This window comes from Miscanthus floridulus, chromosome 13, assembly GCF_019320115.1.
Source record: "Miscanthus floridulus cultivar M001 chromosome 13, ASM1932011v1, whole genome shotgun sequence".
In the NCBI taxonomy this organism is placed as follows: domain Eukaryota; kingdom Viridiplantae; phylum Streptophyta; class Magnoliopsida; order Poales; family Poaceae; genus Miscanthus; species Miscanthus floridulus.
Genome location: NC_089592.1, coordinates 60,339,951 through 60,367,079, shown reverse-complemented (window position 1 = coordinate 60,367,079; position 27,129 = coordinate 60,339,951). Strand labels below are relative to the sequence as shown.

General features: G+C 43.0%; 1 protein-coding gene across 1 annotated transcript; it reads left to right on the top strand.

Moving 5' to 3' along the window:
• The first annotated feature begins 4,606 nt into the window (after positions 1-4,606).
• LOC136500332 (protein TIFY 6a-like) lies at positions 4,607-7,603 on the top strand. Its single transcript, XM_066495668.1, has 7 exons — positions 4,607-4,977; positions 5,325-5,512; positions 5,618-5,913; positions 6,014-6,098; positions 6,196-6,550; positions 6,678-6,735; positions 6,854-7,603. The coding sequence occupies exons 1-7, from the start codon at positions 4,890-4,892 to the stop codon at positions 7,062-7,064; spliced, it is 1,281 nt and encodes a 426-aa protein (XP_066351765.1). The 5' UTR covers positions 4,607-4,889; the 3' UTR covers positions 7,065-7,603.
• Positions 7,604-27,129: the final 19,526 nt, after the last annotated feature.

Below are 27,129 nucleotides of genomic sequence, written 5' to 3'. Positions count from 1 at the left end.
CACTTCTTAAGCCGATCACTCTACTAAAATTGCCGAACATAGCTTCGTCAACCCATTTTCAAACTTACTCGAAATGACTTAAACTTTGAACGGTTTTGCGTCGAATTCCTTTTCTGAACTTCTTGATATATTAGCTAGCGAACCTTGTCCTCGACCGTACGCATATCATCGTTACCTATGAAGTTCATACTACAAACTTTATCAAAGTTCGCATAAACATTCTATAGCCTTTTTGTTCAATAAAAATTCGCTTAGAATAATAAACGATATTAAGCGACATGAAGCGTAACATTTGTTTCTTGTTTCGGATGAACGTTTCAAGTGTTGTACATTGATTTATGCTTTATGTTACACACATTTACACATAAGTAAGATGCTCATATAGTATTTTAGCAAAAACTGTACAATGTAACACCGAGGGTGTTACACAAGCAAATTTTGGTACCTAAAAAGAATTAATCTTCTTTTGTAGGTCAATTACAAAGCCAGAGGAAGGCATTGGGTTCTTGATAGTGGGTCCACTCAACATATGACCGGTGATGCAAGAATGTTCAACTCAATCAATACCAATGACAATGATTGTTATGATAGTATCGTATTTGATGACAATGGCAAAGGCAAGGTTAAAGGGCTTAGTAAGATTGTAATATCCAATGATATGAGCATATCCAATATATTGCTAGTAGAGAGCTTGAACTTCAATTTGCTATCCGTGACTCAATTGTGTGATCTTGGATTCAAATGTATATTTAGGGTAGATGATGTAGAGATCATAAGTATAGATGGCTCTAACTTGATCTTCAAGGGCTCTAGATATGAGAATCTATACTTAGTTGATTTCAATGCTAGTAAAGCTCAATTATCTACATGTTTGTTCACTAAGTCTAGCATGAGTTGGTTATGGCATAGAAGGCTTGGTCATGTTGGAATGAAACAATTGAATAGATTGGTCAAGCATGACTTGGTTAAAGGCTTGAAAGATGTAGTGTTTGAGAAAGATAAGCTTTGTAGCTCTTGTCAAGCCGGAAAACAAGTTGGAAACACTCATCCTAAGAAAATCATGATGAGCACTAGTAAAGTATTTGAGTTATTGCACATGGACTTGTTTGGGCCAACTCAATACACTAGCATTGGTGATAACAAATATGGCTTTATGATAGTGGATGATTATACTAAATACACTTGGGTATTCTTTCTAGTAGACAAAAATGATGTGTTTGCAATATTCAAATCATTTGTCAAGGGCATTCACAATAAGTTTGAAATAACCATCAAGAGAGTTAGAAGTGACAATGATAGTGAGTTCAAGAACACTAGAATTGATGAGTTGTGTGATGAATTTAGAATTAGACATCAATTCTCAGCTAAGTATACTCTATAATCAAATAGCCTTATTGAGAGGAAGAATAGAACACTCATTGATATGGTAAGGTCTATGCTTAGTGAGTATAATGTGAGTCAATCTTTTTGGGCCAAAGCTATCACACGACTTGCTATTGTAGCAACTGCCTCTATTGTCACCCATTGAAAGAGAACACATCATATGAGCTCTTGAATGGTAGAAAGCCCAATATTGTATATTTTTGGGTATTTGGTTGCAAATGTTATATCTTAAAAAAAGGCACTAGATTGGGCAAGTTTGACAAAAAAATATGATGAAGGATTCCTACTTGGATACTCAACTACTAGCAAAGCATATAGAGTTTGGAATTTGGATAGTGGTACTCTTTAGGAAGTTTATGGTGTTGAATTTGATGAAACCAAGGGTTCACAAGAGGAGAATGAGAACTTGGAAGATGTTAGAGGCATTCAACTTTCAAATGTCATGAAGAACATGGATGTTGGTGAATTGAGGCCTAGGCAAGTGAATGATAATGAAGATGATCAAGTGCAAGTGCTCTCTAACTCAAATGTGCAAGATGATACAAATTAAGCTAGTACAAGTGGCTCTCATGATAATGAACAAGATGAAGTGGCTAGTGCATTATTTCAACCCATTGATCAAGCAAGTGCAAGCAATCAAGTTCTAATCCTCCAACCAACCAATATTGCAAGGGACCATTCATTGGACACTATCATTGGTGATATTTCGAGAGGTGTGCAAACTAGATCAAGATTGACTTTATTTTGTGAGTATTTCTCATTTGTGTCATCCATTGAACCAAAGAAGATAGATGAAGCATTGAAGGATATTGATTGGGTGAATGCTATGCATGAAGAATTGAATAACTTCACAATAAATCAAGTATGAGAATTGGTAGAGAGATCAAAGGGACACAATGTGATTGGAATCAAATGGATCTTTAGAAACAAGCAAGATCAAGATAGGATGGTAGTAAGGAACAAAGCAAGATTGGTAGCACAAGAATATACACAAGTTGAAGGTTTTAATTTTGGAGAAACATATGCCCTAGTTGCTAGATTGGAAGCAATTAGAATCTTATTAGCCTATGCTTGTGCCCACAACATCAGGCTCTATCAAATAGATGTTAAGAGTACATTTCTCAATGGTTAGATCAATAAAGAAGTATATGTTGAGTAACCTCCTGGTTTTGAAGATGACAAGAAGCCCGACCATGTATACAAGTTGAAGAAGGCATTGTATGGCTTGAAGTAAGCACCTAGAGCATGGTATGAGAGATTAAGGGACTTCCTACTCTCTAAAGGGTTCATGATGGGCAAGGTTGACACCACTCTTTTCACCAAGAAGATTGACAAAAACTTATTTGTGTTGCAAATCTATGTTGATAACATCATATTTGGATCAATCAATCAAGACTTTTATGAAGAGTTTGGAAAGATGATGGTTAATGAGTTTGAAATGTCCATGGTTGGAGACTTAAGTTACTTCCTTGGTCTTCAAATCAAGCAATTGAAGAATAGTACATTTATGAGTCAAGGCAAGTACATCAAAGACATGCTCAAGAAATTTGGCATGAGTGATAGCAAGCCATTAGTACACCAATGGAAACAAATGGCAACTTGGATAGTGATGCAAGTGGCAATATAGTGGGTCAAAAATTGTATCGGTCTATGATTGAAAGCCTACTCTATATGACCGCATCAAGGGCGGATGTCATGTTTAGTGTATGCATGTGTGCTAGATTTTAAGCCTCAATAAGAGAAAGTTATTTGAAGGCTACAAAGAGAATATTAAGGTACTTGAAGCATACACAAAATGTTGGTTTGTGGTATCCCAAAGGAGCAAAGTTTGAGCTAGTTGGTTACTCCAACTTGGATTATGTGAGATGCAAGGTTAAAAGGAAGAGCACCTTGGGCACATATCAATTATTGAGAAGATCACTTGTTTTATGGTCATCAAAGAAGCAAAATAGTGTTGCATTATCAACCGCCAAAGCCGAATATATATCCGTCGGTAGTTGTTGTGAATAAATACTTTGAATGGAGGCCACCTTGAATGACTTTAGAATCAAGTTCAAGAAAGTACCATTGCTATATGACAATGAGAGTGCAATCAAGTTAACCAACAATTCGATTCAACATGTAAGAACAAAGCACATTAATGTTCGCCACTATTTTATAAGAGTTCACCAACAAAAAGGAGACATTTACATTAAGAGTGTGGGCACCAAAGATCAACTTGCTGATATATTCACCAAACCATTAGATGAGAAAAGGTTTTGTAAGCTAAGGAATGAGTTGAACATATTGAATTTCTCAAATATATGTTGATGCATCCCCACTTATATGACATGACTCTCCTTCGAGCAATCTAATGTAAAAGTTGATTGGCATGACATACATCCTTACTAAGGACATGATTAGTGCATCTAGTCATCTTTCACATTTAATAGGCTCATTCATGAAAATCAAATGAATTTGATGATTGTATGGTACCACTGTTGCTTCTATGCTTGACTTGATCTAGTGGTAGCATATGACATATTTGTGGGCTTATAAACCTAGTATTTGATCTAGAAAATAAGCTCTAAGTATTTAACTCAACATGGTACAAGATAACCCTTATTTGGAGGTGTGAAAAAGCTTGTTATACATTTAATGCTCCATGCACATGCCACAAACATTCGATGTGACAGGTACTGTAGCAACTTTTTCGAAGTTGAGGTGGAACTAAACAAGAGCATAATTTTTAATGCTAAATGAAGTGTATTACTATAATACCCTCGATGCGCGCGCACGCCACGTGGGCTCCACCGCCCCACCGAGAGGCGTGCAGGCGCGCAGGGAATCCCGCATTCCCTCGTGGGGCCCACGCTTCGTCCCTCGTGAGTCGTGACCCCGCGCGCGCGGGGCAATTCGGCTTGTGTGGGTGTGGCTCGCTGGGGGCACGTGCCGGATCCCTCCGCACGTGGGCGGTCCCCACGCCACGGCGGCGCAAACAGCCAGACGCGGCACGAGCACGAGGCAGCGGCGCGCGATCGCCAGCGCCCGCCGACGTGCCGGCCCCACGAGAGGCGGAGCCCGCGTGTCATCGGATGCGTGAGGTTCAGCGGAGGTGCGCGCCCCGTGTGGCGTACGTACCACGTGGGGGCCTCGCCTCGCCGGTAGCCGGTCGCCGTGGCGGGGCCCACCGCCACCCGGCGCACCCCATGTCGTTAATTAATGAGCTGGTTAATTAAGCAGCTAATCATCGCGGCTTTCTTCCTCCTCCGCATCCCCTCCTTCCTAAATCTCGCGGATAAATAAGCGAGCGGGAGAAAGTGGTTTAGAGAGAGAGGAAAGGGAAAGCAGCGAGCTGAGGAGGGAGAGAAAGGTTACGGAATCCGAGCTGCGGTGCCGCTTCTTCTTCTTCTTCTTCTTCTTTTCGGCACCGCCACTGGAGCAGGGGAGAAGATTCTTGGGACGAGGCGACGCGGAAGGGATTTCTTTCGCCGGCTCCGCTCCGGTGGTTGCTTTGCTTTGCTTCCATGGAGAGGGATTTCCTGGGTGTGATTGACAGGGCGGGGAAGGGCGGCGTCGAGGTGGTGGTGGAGGAGAGCCGAACGGAGCCAGCAGGTAAGTGCTAACCTCTCTCTCTCCATGCCCTGAAAGCGTGATTAACCTAACCGTAGTATGCGAGCGACGGCGACGCGTTCCTTGTAGTAACGATTCGGCGTGTGGGCCGTCTGATTCGCCGTTATTTGCGGCGAGCTTGAGGATTATTTAGTTCTTCAACAAGTCAGAGAGAATTTATTTCCTCTCGTGGTCGCAACCAAGATTTACTGGCTCTTGTATTATATAGTAAATTAATTTCGTATTCTTTGGTCCACTGCGTCATGTGAACGTGACGCCGCTGGTGCCGCGCGTCAGATTTGACCTGCGCTGTACTGCGAATTTCTCTGAGATAGATTTCGGTGCTACAGATGACCCGGCGGCGACGCAGTGGCAGTTCCCGGCGAACTCCGGCGCCGCACCGGCGTTCATGTCCTTCATGACGGCGAGGGAGGAGGGCTCTGAGGAGTTCTCGATCTCCGGGTTCCGGCCGGCCGGAGACGCCTTCGACGGCATCAAGAAGCTGACCTCCTTGCCTGTGATCTCCCAGCACCAGCAGGCACGCCACTCCCCCGAGCTCGCGGTCACCGTCCTGCTTCTGCGACTGAGGTGCTTGCTGGACACAGAAGCTCGGTAGTCTGAAGTGTTCACTTGGTTTCTGCAGAGGCAGTTCGGGCTCAGCAGCAGCCAGGTCACGGCACAGCATTATCCTGCTGCAGCGCACGGCGGCCAGCGCTTGCAAGGGATGGATTACAGCACGGCGGCGCTTCATCATCTCCCTGGTGGATCCAGGCTAGTGCAGCCGCTGTCGGTACGCCACCCTGCGCCATTCAATCAGGCCAATCTGATGGTCAGGTCGCAGAGCTTCCACAATGGCACCGATGTCCCCTCTAAGAATCAGCAGCCTTTCACCATGAGCAACGGGTTTGGTGGCTCTACAGTCGGCGTGTACGGCGCAAGGTATTGATAAGTTTCTCTGGACATGGTTTCTGCACTCATAATTATTGGGATATAATATGGTTTTTGAGCTCACAAATTGATGGTTGACCGACTTCCTTAGGAACTCCCGGAATCAGACCTCAACGCAGCTGACAATATTCTACAACGGTTCGGTGAATGTTTTTGATAACGTCCCGGTAGAGAAGGTATGTTACCTTTGCTATGAATGGAACACTTGGATTGGATGTCACCACAGCAGTTTCGTCGGTACATTTGCTGATTGTTGTGTTTCAACTATGACAGGCTAAAGAACTTATGATGTTAGCCAGCAAGGCATCTATTCCTAGCCCGCCAAGTGCGTCCCACAAATCGGATTCCCCTATTTCTGCCCCTGCAAAGGTCAACGTGCCTGAGGTTTTCCCTGCTAGGCAGATTGTAATTCAGAAATCGGAGCCTTGCGTGCCTCATTTATCAAGCACTTCAAGTCCAATCGCCATCGTGCCACAAGTTGTGACTCTCTCTAGGAGCACATCTCACTGTACTACAGAGGCCTGCGGTTCGAAACCTGCTGTTCAACCGCCAGTCACTGCTCCTATCAGCCAGGCAACCTCATCTCAGCCATTGGCAACTACAAGTGCTGCAGCTGTTACGCCAAGAGGTATGGTTATCACTTGCTTGCAGTTTCCACTGGATGTGTATTAAGATACAGGAGTAACTAATAATTAGCTACTGCTGTAATGATTCGTACAACACATCTGATTTATCCATGTTTTTGTTTGTTCTAGCTGTCCCTCAAGCTCGGAAAGCATCTCTTGCCCGATTCTTGGAGAAGCGAAAGGAGAGGTAACAATTGTGTCTTGTTATACTTCCTATGCTTTGCTCAAACTTGTTATCATCAACATCCGATCGATCCCTGTGTCAGGACTAATCTTCATTCCTCACACCCTTGTTCTCTCTGCAGAGTAACTAGTGTTGAGCCATACCCGACATCAAAGAGTCCGCTAGAGAGCAGTGACACCGTAGGCAGTGCTAGTGCTCCAACCAAATCTTCATCCACAGACATCACCCCAGCAAGCAACAACGGCACAGAGCCTGTGCGCCTTGGCCAGCCCAGGAACATCAGCTTCAGTAGCGAAGTGTGTCCCAGCACAAAACTGCAGATCTTACTCTGATTGCTGTCCATAAACTACTACTCCGTGAGCGCCTACCCATCAACACGAAAGCTGGATAATATCTTCTTTTGCATCTGGATGAGGCAGGAGGATAGGAAGATACAATGAGATGAGACTATAAGATGTTCGTAAGCTTGAGTATAATTTTGTTTGGCTAGGGCTGTACCCAAATATGTAGTGCTAGCCTAGCCGCTATATAGCTTTTGCAGCACGCTGCTTACAAGAGGGCTGTGACCCACTGGTTTCAGGCTCTTCTTGAATGGTTTTGCCGTGCCCCATTGTATTATTCAACTTGAGAAACAGACGTGCGTTGTCTCTGAATGTCAATAGGATTACAGGCTCCATTCAAGTTATGATGCTCTGCTATTCATGCTGTATGGATTTTAGCATACAGGCTCCAGAGTTGAAGGGCATTGTTATGTAGGTGTCATGGCATAGCCTTTGACATGCTCAATACTGCAGTGGTAGTAAAAATTTTGTGTTTCTTCATGGACCAGTGGTAGTAAAGATTTTGTGTCTTTATGGACATGCAGATGATCTCTTGCTTCTGTAAATATACTGAGATGTGTTGCATGAGATTTATTTAAGTGAGCGCCTTGTGACCGCAGAGGGGTTTCATAGCACTTCTGCAGCAATTTTGCAACCGGATCAGTTCATATGAAAATGAGGAAATTTTCTGCATTCCAAACAAGGGTCCTTAGTTCACTGTAATTGCTACTGATTCAGAAATGGTAGGTGGAGCTGGAGGCCTAGGTTTTGGACAGAATAGACAACAAGTTGAACAGAGATGATCCATAACGCTGCTGCTGCCCAAGGCTGCAATATGCTAGCAAAGTAGCAATGATCTGATTTGTCTTGAATTATATGCCAAACTTTGGCCAACTTGTGGGCCAAAACCAAAATCTTTCAGCAATTTGGATAGCTTGGAAGTTGCATCTGTTTGGTCAAAGATTCAAGAACCAACAGTTTGGTAAAACCACTATCAATCGTGATCTTTTGGCAAGACAGAGAAAAAACTTCCAACAATTCCCTACAATAACTCCACAACCCATCCCTGGTGCGCCTGGTTCATAGCACGTCGTTGTAACACTGTCGTTATCTCAATCTCAATACAATGATGCGCAAACCTTTTGCGTATTTGAGGAAAAAAAAACCATCCGAGCCTAGAAAAGCTTTCAGGCGCAAAAGGACCAGGCCTATCGTGTGGAGCGACGTATTCCTTCACAAACTGGAGTAGCTAGGAATGGAATTTGGGGAGCATGGATTTCGGGAGAAAGCAGAAGAACTCAGAAGAGCAGAGAAGGATTCACGAGACAGTTATCGCATTATTCGTTAACTGATCCCTTTGTTACAATTGGCTTATAAAGCCTTCATCTTCTCCACCGAACTCAACTCATGGGCCGAGCCCCTACGCCTACAAGCCAGACGAAAATACCCTTGCCAACCCAACAGAGTTTGTTTGTCCTCCCAGCAGCCAAACAAGTGGGATAAAAAAAAACCAACACATGCATTTGCATGGCTTTTTTTATTTGTAGTTGGTGCCAATTCATAGCCATATCAGCCAAAAAAATGGTTGAGATTATTATAGAGAAAAGAAGACTTCAAATAACTATTATCTAAATGTAAAATCCAAATCCAAACAAGTAGCTTTACATCTAGAATCCAGATTCTAAAATCTACCTTCAAGAGTCTAGATTCTAAAAATCCCAGGATATTCAAACCGGACCTAAATGTCCTGTCTTTTTTTTTTTTTTTGAGAATGGACCTAAATGTCCTGTTAATATTTCAGATCTGAAGTGGACCTACATCCCGAAAGGACCGGGCCTGAAGTGGCCCAAATCAGCTCGTCTTCTTTCGGTAGGCCCAAATCACCAACGAAAAATGTTCTTTTTTTTTTAGAAACGAACGAAAAATGTTCTGCGGAAACTCTTTTTTTTTAATGTTCTGCGGAAATTCTCTACTTGATTGATAACCACTGCCATGACGTGGTTGCCGTTGTCTACGTCAGAATGTAATAAGTAGATTTCTTGTATAACTTGTTTCTTGATTTCTTGATGCCACTAATTCCCTCCGTATCTTGATGATCGGCCGTAGTCCACAAACATTTTTATTACTGGGTTTAATTTTAATCGAAAATTCATGGTGTTTGAAAACCTTTTCTGTGGTAGTGTCTTCTAGATACTTTACCAATTAGTTAGTCAAGGAACGAAAGAATTTTCAAGCTCGTGTTGATCTATCCCAAAAGAGAAATTAGTGGAAAAAAAGGGAAAAAATGATCTTTCTGAGAGCAAGTTTCAAAAACTGGCTAGGTACTTGAAAACAAGCTGCTTCTTGATAGTTGGTTTATAAAAACGGGGTTTTATAGCTTTCGTGAGAAAGTTTCTTTAACAACTGGGCCTTAAGCTCTAGGCACCTGATTTTATTTTGATCAGGTTGGAGCCTCGCGTGCTAGATTGATCTCCATCAGTTGGCTCAATGGCTAATTGGGCTCTTGATCCGCGCCCTGATCGTGGGCACCTAGCCGTTCTCCTGGCTGATGGCCCCTCGCAGTGCAGCGCAATAAATAGGAGGTGGGGGCTGGGGCTCAAGATACGAGGTTCACCGTAGTCGCCAGCGCCCCACCATGTCCTAGCCCTAGTCCGATCTAGAAGGGCGCGCTGTAAGCGACGGGAAGCGCCATCGCCTTCGTCGTTGCCACTGGACCGCGCCTCCACGTCGCTGCTACCTCGTCGACGGCGCCATGGCCGTGACTGCCTTTTTGGTGAGGTATATCAGCAAGTCATCCCATTTAAGTCAAGTCTTATCCACTGATCTACGCCTAGAAGTACTTTCACCGCGCCATCAATGGTACTAGAGCCATGGTTGCTAGTGGGTAGATCTAGTTTGGGGTACAAAACAGAAAAGAAATCAAGAAAGAAGTGATCCAAATCGGATCAGAAACCCCAACCCTAACCCTAACCCTAGAAAGAATAGACGGAAGGGGGAGAGACCTACCCGTTTTTTCTCGCCGCCGTCACCACTGCCGTCATGCAGGAAGAAGCTCCGCCGCCGCCTTGTCGGCACGCGGGGAGAAGCCAAACCACGCTCGTCGCCGTGCGCGCGAGCCCCGGCCGAGGGCACCATCACAGGATCGTTCGACGGCGGCGCGCTCACCCACTAGGGAGCGCGCGCTCCGGCGAGGGGACCTACGGCGGCGCCGCACTTCGATATAGGGTTTAGGGTGAGCCCTCACTGTAGCGTCTATGGGGACTAAGAGCACCATTGCGGTGCCGCTCGCGGCTCCAGCCGCACGCGTGCACCGGCGAAGGGTGCCAATGCGGCGCCACCACTCTTCTCTCTGGCCGTTTTAGGGTGAGAAGGGGAGTGAAAGCCAGCACCACGATGAAGACAGAGAAAGTGAAGTTAGAGTTTTGGGGAGCTCCATAGGCTCGGGGGTCAAGGGCGTCGCCACAAGGCCGCTCGACTGCAGCGCTCTCACCCTCGGGCAAGCACGTGCGCTGGCGAGGGGCCCCTATAGGATCTCTGGTACACCTAGAGGGAGGATGAATAGGCCTATAAAAATTCAACTCAAACTAAAGTCAAATTCACCCGTGGCACTGCCGCTCTGTGAGTGTGGCACAGCCGCACAACAGCACTACCGCACTAACACAGAGATTAGCTCACAATTCAAAATCTACCCAACGAAATTTAGATCGGATAAATTTCTTAGCTTCCTGCAGGGTAGTAGATCATAGATCGACAACTAAAGGTGGTGGGAACACCACACACAAGTAGACCGGCCTCAAACCCTAGAAATCACCTCAACAACAATAAGAACACAAGTGTAGCAACACAAGTACAAGATGACACAAGGATTTATCCCATGGTTCAGCTCACCACCAAGGCTTGCTTAATTGCACATTGTTGAGGTATACCACTAAGGCTTAGAGCTTTGCTACCCTACCTCATTCTCAAGTCAAGAGAGTGAACTCTTGAGATAAGGGGTGATTTTAATCGCTGCAAGAGGTGGTTATAAACCTCCTAGGGCTGCCACACGAGTTGGCACGCTCCACGGGCGACGCTCTAACCGGCTAGGAGCCAAGCTCCAAGAATAACAAACACCATCGCCGGCTAAAACATGAACCAAGTGCTATTTTGAGTTTGGAAATCAATGAAGCTGCTCTCAAATCAAGTTGGACCCTTTTTCCCTCAAGGATTGATAGGGAAATCAATGGATTTGTTTGGGGGCTTGAGGTCAACAATGGAGTGAGAGAGAGAGAGAGAGAGCTCCTGCTCTATTTTGGGCATGCTGAAGTGAGGAAGAAGAGAGCTAGTATCCGTTGAGGAGGAAATGGAAGGTATATATACCCCCACCCCCAAACGGTCACATGAATCGCAGATAGCCATTGGAGAGGAAAGGGAAAGGTATATATACCCCAGCCCTCAACGGACACCGCACTCAAGGGGTCAGGCGAGCCTCTCTCCAAGTGCGGCAGTGCCGCACCGCGCAAGACAACAAGGGTAATAGTGAAGTATAGACTGTCTTGGCTGTGAATTTGAGGATGCATATGGTTGTTTGAGCACTTGATAGCACATATTAGCTTAAGCATTGTGCCAACCTTTATAGTATGGCTTTTCCTATACTCAAATTCAATATATAAAAGAATTTAAACCTCGTTTGAGTTTGAAGCCATCTACATTTATAATTGGGGGCTCCTCCATTATGTGTAGCATCCACGAATATAAATTCCCTACTTGTCATCTCGATAAATCTCATTAGTTCTCTAATTGCGTGGTTATTATCACCAAAACCCACAATTAAGGCTTGATTGCACTTTCAATCTTCCCCTTTTTGGTGATTGATGACAACCTAATTAGAGCTTACAAAAGATATGAAATAAATACTGAGACTTTTCGAGCCATGGGTGTAGAGCCTCCCCCTAAGTATGTGAATAGAGAATTGAATTCTCAAATTGGCATAAGAAGCCAAAATTCACATTTTAGTGAAATTGATGGGGCTCCCCCTACATCCATGCTCTTGTGGGGTGCTGCATACTGTGTCAGGTATGTGAAACGTGATGCAAATGATAGTTTATGCACAACATGGTTTGCTATTGCAGCTAGGTGCGACACATCCGCACTTGCTGTGATAGCACAAATCAGAACAGACATCACACAACATGTGATACATATAAAGATATACATTCTAGCACAAATGTATCACAAGCGACAACATAGATTAACATATGTCCATATCCCACACAAAGAGTCAAATAGTAGCATTATTTCACATTTTAGAGTTTTTAATGGACATGAGCATGACTCTAGCTGCAGCAACCTCCATGGCGTCAAGAAAGTTGTTGACCCCTCTAATTCAAAAAAAAAATGTTGACCCCTCTAATTTTCTCCCCCTTTGGCATAAAACACCAAAAAGAGAAGAAAAGAAGAAAGATCAATACCTACTCGTCATCTCCCTGGATGTTCGTCCAATTAATATCATCACCTCCTGAATCCCTAGCACCTCCTATAGCAGTCATGGCACCACCATCACCATCATTATCGTCGGAGTTAATACGTGCATGGCCCTGACGGTGAGTAGTGGCGGTGTAGCGAGTGGAATGCCTCGGCTCTTATCTTTGACGGTATCCCTCCAGGGTCTCATTCCAATCTACTGCTCCTCATCATCTAAATCTGCGTCGAAGAGACTTGAAAGGTCATACTATAGAGGAGGTGAAACAGGATGAAGTAGTGGAAGGTCATGTCCATGCTGTTGACGCTGCTCAAGCTATGTCTCATACGCTCTGTCAACTGCATAGGTGCACCTACCGAAGATTACCTTCAACCACTTGCCAAACTTCTTCATCTTGCCTCCTCTACGAGACCTAGAGCAGGAAGATTTAGGGATGTCTACATGAGCATGAGAGCTCCCCGCTCCCTGAGTAGCTGTAGCTGACTGGGTCTTCTCAATTTTGTAGACAGTGTGCATCCCATCCTTTGGAAAATAAAATCTAGTGACCCTCTCAATCATGAACATGAGGAAAAGGGCATAGGACAACCCCCTCCTCCCATCCTCCACTGCAAATCTCAACTCAGTTCACATGAATCTAGGGACATTGAACCTATCCCCACTTGGAGCAAATCTAGCCAACACATTTCTCACATAGCCATTAATATCCGAGGCTGCTCTATCCTTTAGGTTGATGGTGGTCCTGATGAGGTTGTTGAGGATGTAATAGAAGCTATGTAGACCACTCCTCTTATCATCTACAATCCTTCTATCTCTCCACATGTAACTGATGTCATGGATCTCAACTCGAGGCTCATCATGAATTTAAGTGTAACCTCTATGCTCCTCCCCAAAGCCAAGAATCTAGCTGAAAAGTGACAAAGTCAACTAGGTAGTGCCAACCATTAGTCATCCAATGAATCTCATCAGAGGTCTGGTCATAGAAGTATGTGGCATGAAACTATACGAGGACCTCCTTATTCCAGTTATACTAGAAACCCATGATGTCTGAAAGCTAGAACCCATCACAAATTTTGATTACCTTATCAAACTTAGGCTCCTCCTTCTCCTGCATCTCATCCCAATCAATGTACTACATCTTGATGATCTTGGTTTTCTTGGATGCAAGAATGGCAGTGGCATAAAAGTTGGAATAAAACTCATTCCAGAATCTATAATCAATGCCCAAATCCTTACACACTGCATAGGGATTGATCCCCCTTGCCTCTTCCACTAGCTTCCAACTCTTGGAATAGTTAACAACTGCATGCTGGCGGGAGTCATCTAGAGGTCTCATGATGATCTCACCCTCAAAATCTCTCATGTACCTGCTATCAAACTCAGAGAGATGTTGTGGGGTGTTAGGAATGGCATCAATGGTATGACCTATCATCTCCAGCCTCTCCTCATCTTCAATGTATTGCTCGCGCCTCCCCCTATCACCAAGTCCCCTTGGAGCTACACTATTGCCTGCTGCTGTTGACCTCCCTCGACCATGGCGAGGTGGATCCTTGTCTCTTTGCTCATTCATCTTCCTTTTCCCCCTTCGGTCATTATCTCCGTGCTCCATCTTCTCAAAGGAGGATAGGAGAGGAGAGAGAAGAAACTACTCGGGCAAGGGGCAGTAGTAGCCATTAGCGATGTTGAGGGATGGCTAGTAGCTACCGAGGCATTGCCAGAGATGGGCAACATGTGGCCAAGCGACGGCGATGGCACGGGCGTGAGAGGAAAGGGAGGCACGGGCATTGGCGTCGGGGAAAAGAGAGAGGGAAAGAAGTTACTGCGGACCTAAGGATAAGAGGAACAATAAATGGACCCTACAATAAAACTGTTTGGGTCGAATCTCTATTGAGATTCAAAGTGCGGCACTGCTACATGCCTAGCCCAGCACTGTCGTAGAGCGGCACTACCGCACGACAGGTGCGGCACTGTCGCACTCCCAAAAATAGTGGGAGTTATCTATAATCTATATGACTCTCTCTGTATAAGATATGGACACATATCATCTATATACCATGACCAAAAACAAATAATCAATACAGACCATGATCATGATACATAAGTTGCCTTTTATAAATCATTTTCAAGCACAATATGAAAATTTTCAACCCTTTTGCCTAGATACTAGTTTATCAAACAGAGGCATGCTAAAATTCAAACCATGTTATGAGAATCAAGTATATTTAGCTCACTACGCAAAGCACAAAACCTTGACTCGTCGAGGGGTTTTGTGAAGATATAGGCTAGTTGCTTTTCGGTGCTCACATGACGAATTTTGATATCTCCTTTGGTTTCGTGGTCTCTCAAGAAATGATGACGGATATCTATGTGCTTAGTTCTTGAGTGGCTTATGGGATTGTTGGCTAACTTTATGGCACTTTTGTTGTCGCACAAGAGTGAGATTTTAGTGAAGTGACATCCGAAATCTTGAAGGGTTTGCCTCATCCAAAGTAGTTGAGCACAACATGCACCGGCTGCAACATACTCGGCCTCGGTGGTGGAAAGGGCTACACAATTTTGCTTTTTAGAACTCCAAGACACTAGGGACCGTCCAAGGAATTGACATGTCCCTAAAGTACTTTTTTGATCTACTTTGCAACCGACGTAATCAGAATCCGAATACCCAAGTAGATCAAACCTAGAGCCCGTAGGATACCACAAGCCAAGGTTAGGAGTATGTACTAAATATCTCAAGATTATCTTAACGACCACTAAGTGACACTCTTTTGGGTTAGCTTGAAATCTAGCACACATGCACACACTAAGCATAATATCGAGCCTAGATGCGCTCAAATAAAGTAGAGAGCTGATCATAGAGCGATATACCTTAGTATCCACGACTTTCCCTTTAATGTTGAGATCAAGATGTCCATTGGTTGGCATGAGAGTTTTGATAGGCTTGGCATTCACCATGTTAAACTTCTTGAGCATATCATGGGTGTACTTCGTTTGACTAATAAAAGTTCCATCCTTCACTTGCTTGATTTGAAATCCAAGGAAGAACTTCAATTCGCCTATCATGGACATCTCAAATATCTTGGTCATGATCCTACTAAATTCCTCACAAAAAGAATGATTAGTACTACCAAATATTATGTCATCAACATATATTTGACACACAAATATATCTTTCCCAACTTTGTGAGTGAAAAGGATAGGATCAGCTTTGCCTATTTAAAAGCCTTGTTTAAGAAAGAATTTCTTAAGGCATTCATACCATGCTCTTGGTGCTTGCTTAAGCCCATAGAGTGCCTTTTGGAGTTTGTAGACATGGTTGGGAAACTTATGATCTTCAAAGCCCGGTGGTTGCTCAACATAGACAAGTTCATAAATGGGGCCATTGAGGAATGCACTCTTCACATCCATTTGATATAGCTTGAAGTTGTGATGAGCGGCATAGGCTAGAAGCATTTGAATTGCTTCAAGTCTTGCCACCGGTGTATATGTTTCTTCAAAGTCCAAGCCCTCTACTTGAGTGAAACCTTGCCTTGTTCCTTGTCACCACTCCATTCTCATCTTGCTTGTTGCGGAAGACCCACTTGGTACCAATGACATTGGTACCGGGTCATTCCACCAAAGTCCACACTTGGTTTCTTTTGAAGTTACTGAGCTCTTCTTGCATGGCCATCACCCAATCCAGGTCTCCAAGTGCTTGTTCTACCTTAAGAGGCTCCAAAGAGGAAACCAATGAGTAATATTGACAAAAGTTTACTAAATGTGAATGAGTTGTTACCCCTTTTTGAAGACTTCCAAGAATGTTATCAACGGGATGATCCCGTTATATTGTTTGCCTTAGCCTTGGATGCTCAATGGCCTCTTGTTCATTTTCTGGATCTTCATCATCATCTTGCTCAAATATGGGTTGTGGGTTTTGTACATGAGCTGGAGTCGAATCAACTGCTATTGACTATGTAGGTGCAGCACTGCCGCCCTCAAGCGCAGCACTACCATGCTCTGGAGTTGCAGCATGTGTTTGCTGTAGTGTAGCATCAGGTGCGTTAGTGGAAATTGGTGCGACAGCAACTTGAGGAACCACCACTTCAGTGACTTCATCTTCTTGTGGTCTAATATCATCAATAGCCAATTGCTTGATTGCTTCACATGGTGGATCATCCTTTCCTACAACACTTAAATCAACTTGCTCCACTTGAGAGCCATTAGACTCATCAAATGTCACGTCTACCGCTATTTCAACTCTCCTGAAGGTTTTGTTGAAAACACAATATGAATGCTTATTTCATCCATAACCAAGAAGAAAACCTTCATCAACTTTAGAGGTTTTGGGTTTCTTATTAAGTATGAAACACTTGCACCCAAACACTCTAAAGTAGGACACCTTTGGTTTGTTACCAGTTAAAAGCTCATATGAAGTTTTCTTCAACTTCTTGTGTAGGTAGAGGTGGTTGATGGCATGGCAAGCAGTGTTGACGGCTTAGCACCAAAAGAGGTCTGACGTATTGTACTCATCTAGCATTGTCCTTGCCATGTCAATTAGTGTACGGTTCTTCCTCTCTACTACACCATTTTGTTGAGGGGTGTATGGAGTTGAAAACTCATGCTTGATGCCTTCTTCATCAAAAAACTCCTCAACTTGGGTGTTCTTGAATTCAGTCCCATTGTCGCTTCTCATTTTCTTGATGGGGAGACCAAACTCCTTTTGAGCTCTTCTAACAAAAGTCTTCACTTTGTCTCTAACTTGACACTTATCAAATAAGAAAAATACCCAAGTGAAACGGGAATAATCATCAACAATAACAAGACCATATTTATTACCCCTGATACTTAGGTAGGCGACCGGTCCAAAGAGATCCATGTGTATGAGCTCCAATGGTTGCGTCGTGGTCATGATGCTCTTTGGTGGGTGAGATACACCAACTTGCTTTCTAGCTTGACAAGCACTACATATTCTATCTTTCTCAAAATGAACATTTGTTAGCCTAAGGATGTGTTCGTCCTTTTGAAGTTTGGCCAAGTTCCTCATCCCAACATGGGCTAGTCGGCGATGCCAAAGCCACTCCATGCTAGATTTTGCCACTAAACAAGTCTCAAGATTAGCTTTACTTTTGTTGAAATCAACTAGGTAAAGCTTGTTCTTTAAATGACCCGTAAAGATAATAGAGGAATCCTCCCTTCTAAAGACTTCCACACCCTTTTCTGTAAAGAGACAATTGAAGCCCATCTCGCATAATTGAGAGACGGACAACAAATTGTAACATAATGAATCAACATGTAAAACATTTGTAATTGAATGCTCAAGGGTTATAGCAACTTTACCGAGACCAATCACATCCCCTTAGAGTTGTCTCCAAAGAGAATATTTTCATTTGAGTCTATCTTCGGGGTATATGATGAGAACATACTCCTTTCTCCAGTCATATGATTTGTACATCCACTATCAAGCACCCAACTTGACCCACTGGAGGAGTACGCCTGCAAAATAGATTTAGTTGCTTGATTTAGGTCCCCAATTAGACTTGGGGCCTTGCATGTTAGTCACAAGAAATTTAGGAACCCAAATAGAAGTATTCCTATATGTGTTGGCTTCCTTTCCAACATATTTTGCAACCACTTTTCCACTGCTGTTGTTCCTTAAAACAAAACACGAGGTCAAGCTTTGTCGAGGTGGTTGAAACTTTGGTTGATAGGCATACTTGTTCATAGTGCCCCACACTGATTCATTTTGACTTCTATTGAACCTGTTTCTGCTGGGACACCTTCTTCTTGGGCTTAGTTTGATTAGGAGCAGAATTGGTAGCCTTCCCATTTTTACGGGGAGTGGCACTGCCGCTCTGGATTACGGCACTGCTGCTGTCTATGTAGGCTGATCTGTACCAACTCTTTCTTTCCTCTCAAACTTGACACACTCATAGTCATTTATGATCTTTTTTCCATTTGTCTTGGCTCCTGCAGTGTGCTCAAGCCCATGCTTGATTGAGGGGTGTCTCCCTTGCTTGAATTGAGGCACTTTTGAATCATTTGCCTTCTTATCACTTACTTGAGCCTTACCACTCAAGCAGCCCTTGCTAATGATCTCATTGAGTCTAGCAATTTCTTTTCTCATTGCCTCCATGTTTGCAAGGTTAGTGGAATAAGCATTCAAATTAATATTATAATATTTTCCACAACCTTGACTAGTGGAAGTAGTAGAGGCATCCTTTGCCTTAGAGGGATGTGAGTTGCTATCCCAAAGAGTGTTATATTGCAGCTCATGTTCTTTGTGCTTTTCATCTAAGTCACAATACTTTTTCTTGAGAGCAATATTTTCTTTCTTTGTGACTACATGGTCCCCTTGTTCTTTGGCCAAGGCCTTACACAAGGATTCCACCTCACTTCTCTCTAATGCAAGAGCTTCCTTGCTAGCAATGTAGAGATCCTCTTATTGGATAAGAGTTTTCTCTCTAGATTCTAGCTCAGCTTGGACACTCTCTAAGTCCTCCATTAGTTTAGTGATGAATAGTTTGGTCTTTCTATCTAAGTTCTTAGTTAATTTATCAATTTCTTCATCACTAGATCTATCACTAATATCACTACTAGAGATATCACTAAGAGGTGGAGGAGCTTTGGCCTTGGATTTAGATTTTACCTTCTCACCTTTTGCCATAAGACAAATGTGAGAGGAGTAGTAGTCATCATCGGACATGTTGGTGAAGAGTCTTGGTGAAGAAGATGACTCATGGATAGCAATGGTTGCAACTTTCTCATCTTCATCACTTGAGCTTTCAATAGATGACTCATGGATAGCAATGGTTGCAACTTTCTCTTCTTCTTCTTGTTTGGAAACTTCCTCTTTACTACCTTGTACCCTTGCTTCTTCAACCCTTTGTGAAACCTCCTCATAAAGAGAGCAACATCATCCACTTTCTCATATTGGTCATTATCATGTTCACTCTCACTAGAGGATGAGGTGGTTTATACTCTTTCTTGAACTTGCTTGATTGCTCTGGGCTTGCTAATTGAAGCTTGCTTGTTGGTCTTGGATTTGCTAGTAGAGCCTTGCTTGCTTGATTTTTGGCCTTGAGAGCTAGATCCTTGTTGATCTTGATGCATTCTAGCTTTGCTTGCAATTCTCCAAGCTTCCTCCTCTCATTTGCTTCTTCTCTTTGCATGTCAAAGGTCAAGATCCTCCCAAGTATATCATTTGGTGTGAAGTACTCAAATTTCTTCTTGTCTCTAATTAGAGTTACTATGGTCTCATTTCTTGGTGAATAAGCTTCCAACATGATCTTGACAACTTTGTGATCATCTAGCTCATCACAACCATAGCCTCTAATTTTGCCCATCATGGTGATCAACCTATCAAACATCTCTTGTGGCCCTTCTCCATCCAAGATAACAAATCGGTTGAGCTTGGACATCAACAAATTAATTCTTGCCTTTCTCACTTTGTCAACTCCTTCATGTGCAAGATGCAAAGTATCCCAAATTTGCTTGTCAACATTCACACCAATTACTCTATTGTACTCATCACCATCCAAGGCACTAAGTAGCAAACTAGTAGTTTGACCATTGAGGTGGATGATTCTCATTTCTTCCATGGTTGGATTCTTAGGATCAACTGGTGGCTCAAATTCATTGCAAACAACCTCCCAAATGCTAGGATGAAGACCTATAAGATAGGCTCTCATCAAGTGCTTCCACTTGGCAAAGTTAGTCCCATCAAAATGAGGTAACTTGCCCACGGGCACATTGATGAGAGACTTGCCATCATGGTTAGTCATCGACATAGAAGAATAGTTAAATGATACGTGGGCATATTTGTTGTCGTCATTCTTCTTGCCCTTTTCTTTCTTGTCCTTCTTACTATGCACTTGGTAGGACTCATCATAATCACCATCTTTAGAGGTGCTAGATAGCTCACTTGAAGATACATTAGAGGCTTTTGCTTCTTGTTCATTCTTCTTTCTTGCTTCTCTTCTTTTTCTTCTAGCTTCTCACTTGAGTCTTCTTTCTTTTTTTCTTGCTTTCTTCTCTTCTAACCGCTGCTCCTCCTTCTTCTTCTCTCTTGCTTCTCTTTTCTCTTTTCTAGCTGCCCTTCTTCTTCTTCTTCTTCTTCTTCTTCTTCTTCTTCTTCTTTCTTCTTCATTTTGCGCTTTTTTGGCATCGGTTGCCTCTAGCTGCGGGAGCATGGAGTTGCTCGTTGTAGAGGCACTAAGCTCACTACGTTGGTGTCATGCAGCCCAACATCCTCCGGATCGACGTTGATGGGCTTCACAACACCGAATCCTCCCCCGGGTTCCATACCTCATGCGGTGAAGCGCACATGAGATAACATACTCTAATACCACTTATAGGATCTCTGGTACGCCTAGATGGGGGTGAATAGGCCTATAAAAATTCAACTCAAACCGAAGTCAAATTCACCCGCGGCACTGCCGCTCTGTGAACGCGGCACAGCAGCACTACCGCACTAAACAGCGGCGCTGCCGCACCTATAGGAGAGATTAGTTTACAATTCAAAATCTACCAAACGAAATTTAGATCGGGTAAATTTCTTAGCTTCCTGCAGGGTAGTAGATCATAGATCGATAGCTAAAGGTGGTGGGAACACCACACACAAGTAGATCGGCCCCAAACCCTAGAAATCACCGCAACAACAACAAGAACACAAGTGTAGTAACACAAGCACAAGATGACAAAGGATTTATCCCATGGTTCAGCTCGCCACCAAGGCTTGCCTAAGTCCATGTTGTTGAGGTATACCACTAAGGCTTAGGGCTTTGCTACCCTACCTCGTTCTCAAGTCAAGAGAGTGAACTCTTGAGATGAGGGGTGATTTTAATCGCTACAAGAGGTGGTTACAAACCTCCCGTGGCTGCCACACAAGTTGGCAAGCTCCACGGGCGACACTCTAGCCGGTTAGCAGCCAAGCTCCAAGAGTAACAAACACAACTACCGGCTAAAATGTGAACCAAGTGCTCTTTGGAGTTTGGCAATCAATGGAGCTGCTCTCAAATCAAGTTGGACCCTTTTTCCTCAAGGATTGATAGGGAAATCAATGGATTTGCTTAGGGGCTTGAGGTCAACAATGGAGGGAGAGAGAGAGCTCTTGCTCTATTTTGGGCGTGCTGAAGTGAGGAAGAAGAGAGCTAGTATCCATTGGGGAGGAAAGGGAAGGTATATATACCCCCTATCCCCAAACGGTCACTTTAATCATAGATAGCCGTTGGGGAGGAAAGGAAAAGGTATATATACCCCCAACCCTTAATGGACACCACACTCAAGGGGTCGGGCGAGACGAAGCCCGCGGCCTCAAGGTCGGGTGAGATGGAGCCTGTGACCAAGAGGTCAGGCGAGCCTCTCTCCAAGTGTGGCAATGTCACACCACGCAAGACAGCAAGGGTAATAGTGAAGTATAGACTGTCTTGGCTATGAATCTGAGGATGCATGTGGTTGTTTGAGCACTTGGTAGCACATATTAGCTTAAGCATTGTGCCCCCTTTATAGTACAATTTTTCCTATACTCAAATTCAATATATAAAAGAATTTAAACCTCCTTTGAGTTTGAAGCCATCTACATTTATAATTGGGGGCTCCTCTGTTCCGTGTAGCATCCTCGAATATAAATTCCCTGCTTGTCATCTCGATAAATCTAATTATTTCTCTAATTGCATGGTCAATATCACCAAAACCTATAATTAAGGCTTGATTGCACTTTCAGCCCCGTAGCGGCGCCACCACCTCTTCCTCCGGCCACCACAGGCGGCCACCGCATTCGCCGCTCTCTGTCTTAGCACTGAGGAGAGGAGAGGGAAGGAGAATGACAAATGGACCTAGGGTTTCCACGGGGGAGTAGCGTGGCGCTGGTTTTGTTTTGGGTGAGAAGCGTAGGCGACCGTCCGATTTGTAACGATGGCTGAGATCGCTTGGCCCGTTAGCTGGGCCTGTGGGTGACTGCACGCATAGAGTAAAATTCTGGCCTAGGCCTAGGTTGCGGCCTGGGACGCGGAGCACGGCAACACACGTTTTGGCCATGGGCCGGCACGCGCGGAGCGCAGTTGCGAGATGGGCCGCGGGCCACTTGGCCATGGGCCGACACGCATGAGCACCTAATGGGTCAGGCTGAATGCACAGTAAAGGTTAAGAATTTGTTTATTTATTTTTAGAAACGAATTTTGATTAGTTTTTCATCTCTATTCAATTTTGAACCAATGGGATAAATTGTTTAGAGAGTAGATAAGTACATAGTAAAATGCTTCTGAAAAGTAGATAAATTATTTTTTCATATTTTCGCTGCAAAGTTTAATGTTGATTATCTTCCAATTAAATTCGGATCAACGGGAGAATTTAATTCGATGAGCAGTTACATTTAGTAAATTATGATTATGTTTATCGTCTAATTAAATTGGAACCAACAGGAAAATTTAATTTAGAGGAGTAGTCCGATTTATTTATGTTAAATTATGGTATTGCTATTTTCTGACCAACGTTGATGATAACAATATTATAATGAGTTTAAAGTTTGAAGTTTAAATCTCTGATAAATTTTACACCAACGTGATCAATTTTTCAGAGAGTAGATAAGAACCAAGAAATGCTCTTGAACTAAAAGAATGTATTTTATTATTAAGTTTTTGCTGCAATGATGTTGATTATCTTCTAATTAAATTCGAACCAACGGGAGAATTTAATTTTGAAGAGTAGTTATATGTATTTCAAGTTGATTTATGAGTTTAATGCATTAATTCTATTTTCTGCCTAACGGTGATTTAGAATTGATGCAGAAGCACCTTGTTTATTTAACCGACGAAATCACTCGACTGCATGCCAACGGGCTGCAATGTTAGGCTACGTGAATGAAAAAGGCATGAGTCAAGCCAGTTTAGGACTGATTTTTGTTAGTTTATTAATTTTCTGATTAAATTAGAACCAATGGGAAGATTTAATTAGAAAATAAAGTATAAGTGAATATTTTTGTGATAAGAGTTGCAATAAGTAACATGCATGTCTAATTTGACCAACATTAGATTAAGCATGTATGTTTGTATATAGATTTATCCCGCATGGGGAGAAATTTGGCATAGTACTTATGCTAGTCAATCATGTATGGCGGAAGAAGTTTTGTGATGATTCACATGTTTTGTATCCCGCATAGCGAGAGAAGTTTGAGTAGCTCTTATGCTGTCCTAATATTGATCGTGGCATAATAGAAATGCATCATCATGGTCCATACTAACCAAAGGATAAGAAAAGATGCAAGCGTAACTTGCAAAAGTACTGTTAATGAAAGACCTCATTGAGTTTTTGAAGTGAAATAAAGAAAGTGTACTCCTAAATGGATCAAGAAATAACTTTGTTTACATGACATAATCATGTGAATGAAGTAAGTTATAAGAGTCTACTCGTTCACAAGTTTTCTGAATAGTTCTCAAAATTATGGCAGTAAAGTTCATGCCATATTTCGAGGGAGAGAATATTAAGATCAATTAAGAAAAATACTCTTCATTAAGAGTGAGATAAAGATCAATTAAGAAAGATACTCTTCATTTAGTGTGAGATAAAGATTAATTAAGATGAATGCGACCGTTGAAGGAGTACAACGATCACAATAATGATACCCCTAAGCAGAGAAATAGCTAAATTACTGGACCTTTTAAAGTTCCGATAGGAAGATAGCGTAGTCAGCCTCAAAGATGTTAAGATGATACTTAAAGAGCCATATGAGGTTTTAACAGATTAAACCCAAAATAAGATATTTTAAGATACACTATCTTTAAAAAAGAAGGGAAGATCTAGGGGAGCGTGGTATGTAGAGACCTAAGACTTAAAGAAAAGAGGGACTGCGTGCCCACTCCAGTGACTCAGGAGCAACAAGTTTCTCAATACCTGTTGATGTTGTATGACTAATACAACACCTGTGGTTAGCTCTTCAAAGAAGATGAATAATAAAAACAAGGATCTTGTAATACAGGACCATATAGAATCAATTGCCTCTTGGCAATGAAGAGCAATAACAGCCCCATATGAAAGTGCTAGTAGCCGAGGCCACAAAAGGTCTCAAAGAATTAGTAAACCAGTTTTTCTGATGACTATAAAGTCTATGTTAGTAAAGAAATTCAAATAGAGGGTGATCCCACCTCATTTGAAGAAGCCATGAGAAGCGTTTACTCGTTTAAATGGCAAGAAGCTATGGAAGTTGAAATAAATTAAATGAATACCAATGATGTTTGGGACTTAGAAGAAATTCCTAATGAAGCCAAAACAGTAGGTTGTGAAAGAGTCTACAAGACAAAATATGACTCCAAAGGAAATGTAGAAAGATATAAAGCATGACTTGTAGCAAAAGGCTTTACACAAAGAGGATGAATAGATTACGATGAGAGTTTTCTCTCTAGTCTCATGCAAGGATTCTTTAGAATCAAAATGGTGTTATTGGCACATTACGATTTAGAGTTACATCAGATAGATGTAAAGATGACATTCCTCAGTGGGAATTTGTATGAAAACATTTACATGGCACAACCCAAAAGTTTTATCGTGGAAGAAAAAAGAACATATGGGATACCGCCTGTAGAAATCTATTTATGGGTTAAAACAAGTCATAACACAGTAGTAATTGAAGTTGATGAAACAATGAGAAAGTTTGGGTTTTAAAGAAAATGAGAAGGACAATAGTGTTTATGCGAAGTTCAAGAATGGAAAATCCATTTTCCACATCCTGTGAATAGATGACATTCTACTCACTAGTGGTGATGTTAATCTGTCATTGGAGAAGAAGAAGTTTTTGTCCTCAAGTTTCAATGTGAATGATCTTGGTGAAGCGTCATTGGTTCTAGGAATCAAAATTCACCGAGATAGAAGAAAATGAAGTATTAGGACTATCATAAAGGCATACTTAGAAAAGATTCTAAAAAAATAAAGTATGCGTGCGAGTAAACCTACGCCTGCTACTATAGTCAAGGGTAATAGATTTAGGAACTTTAAGTGTTCTAGGAACCGATATGAGATCGATCAAATGAACATGGTTCCATATGTTTCAACTATTAGAAGCTTGATGAGTGTACAAGTACAAGAACTTACCCTGACGTAGTTTACGTATTCGGGATATTTTGGTAGTCGAGATATAGATCATTGGAATGGAGTTGAGAATGTCTTGCAATTTTGCAAAGTATCATAGGCCTCATGCTGAGTAAGAAAGAACAAGTACTTTCAAATAGTTGAGGGTACAAATGTTAAGTCTTGGCGAGATGTGTAGTGAAATTCACAGTTGTTGCTAACACTCGCAGTTGGAGTATTATTGTAGAAAATCTCGAAAGAAACAGTTGTGGTGTCATCAGTGATGCATACCATAGTATAGCTTGACATGAGGCTTAAGGACTAGGCAAAAAGAGGTTAAGAGAATTAGTACCCGGTTTTAACAATGATAGTCAATAGCAATAACCATTTAAAGTAGTTAACTCCTAAGACGACATGCCAAGTGTGCTGCCAAACACATCGACACTAAATTATTGTTGTAAAGGAGAAAATCCAGAATTATTTTAAAAGCATTGAGCATATAAGTACCAAGAAAGTACTTGCGGATCCGCTTACCAAAGGCTAACCACCCAGTGCGTTTAGAGAACACACAGTCGACATGGGTTTACGGGAAAACCTATGATTTCTAGATACTAAGGGCCTAATTAAGAATCTGTTTCAAAACAGAGAGGTGTATTGTAGCTGTTTAATATAATGGCAACTGACCGTGACGATGAGGCACACTCTATGCACTGATTGGCGATGGAATAGGAAAAAGATAAAGTAAGTTAAATTTAAGTCATAAGGTGAGATCAAGGAAGAGAATATTAGATTGATCTCCACCGGTTGGCTCAACGGCCAATTGGGCCCTTGATCCGCGCCCTAATCGGGGACGCCCAACCGTTCTCCTGGCTGATGGCCCCCCGTTGCGTAGCGTAATAAATAGGAGGTGGGGGATGGGGCTCGAGATACAAGGTTCACCGCAGCCGCCAGCGCCCCATCATGTCCTAGCCCTAGTCCGATCTAGAAAGGCGCGCTGTAAGCGACGGGAAGCGCCATCGCCTTCGTTGCTGCCACTGGACTACGCCTCCACGTCGCTGCTACCTCGGCGGCGGCGCCATGGCCGCGATTACCTGTTTAGTGAGGTATATCAACAAGTCATCCTATTTAAGTCAAATCTTACCTACTGATCTACGCCTAGAAGTACTCTCACCGCACCATCATCGCACCAATCTACATCTATCCCAAAGAGGAAGTAGTGGAACCATACAAACAAGAATGTGCGTGTGGGACCATGGACGTCAGCACCGTACCTTTTCCTGCCACAAATGAAACATGTATTTCCAATACATCACCCTTCCGTTCTCTCTCGTCGTCCCTCCATCCAACCGAGGGACAGGGACCGCGTGCGTGCACAATGCACTACGGAGAGGCCGACCGGGCGACCGGCCATATGCCACGTAGCGCACGTACACGACGCAACAAGCTAGCTAGCCTCCGCCGCCGCGGCCGGCCGGTGCCGATGCGCCAGCACCTTCCAGTTCCAGGAGAGCTCGAAGCACTAATTGAGGCAATGCAACGCGCGCGGCGCCTTAGCTGCACGTCCAAAAAGTTACTACCAACATTTTC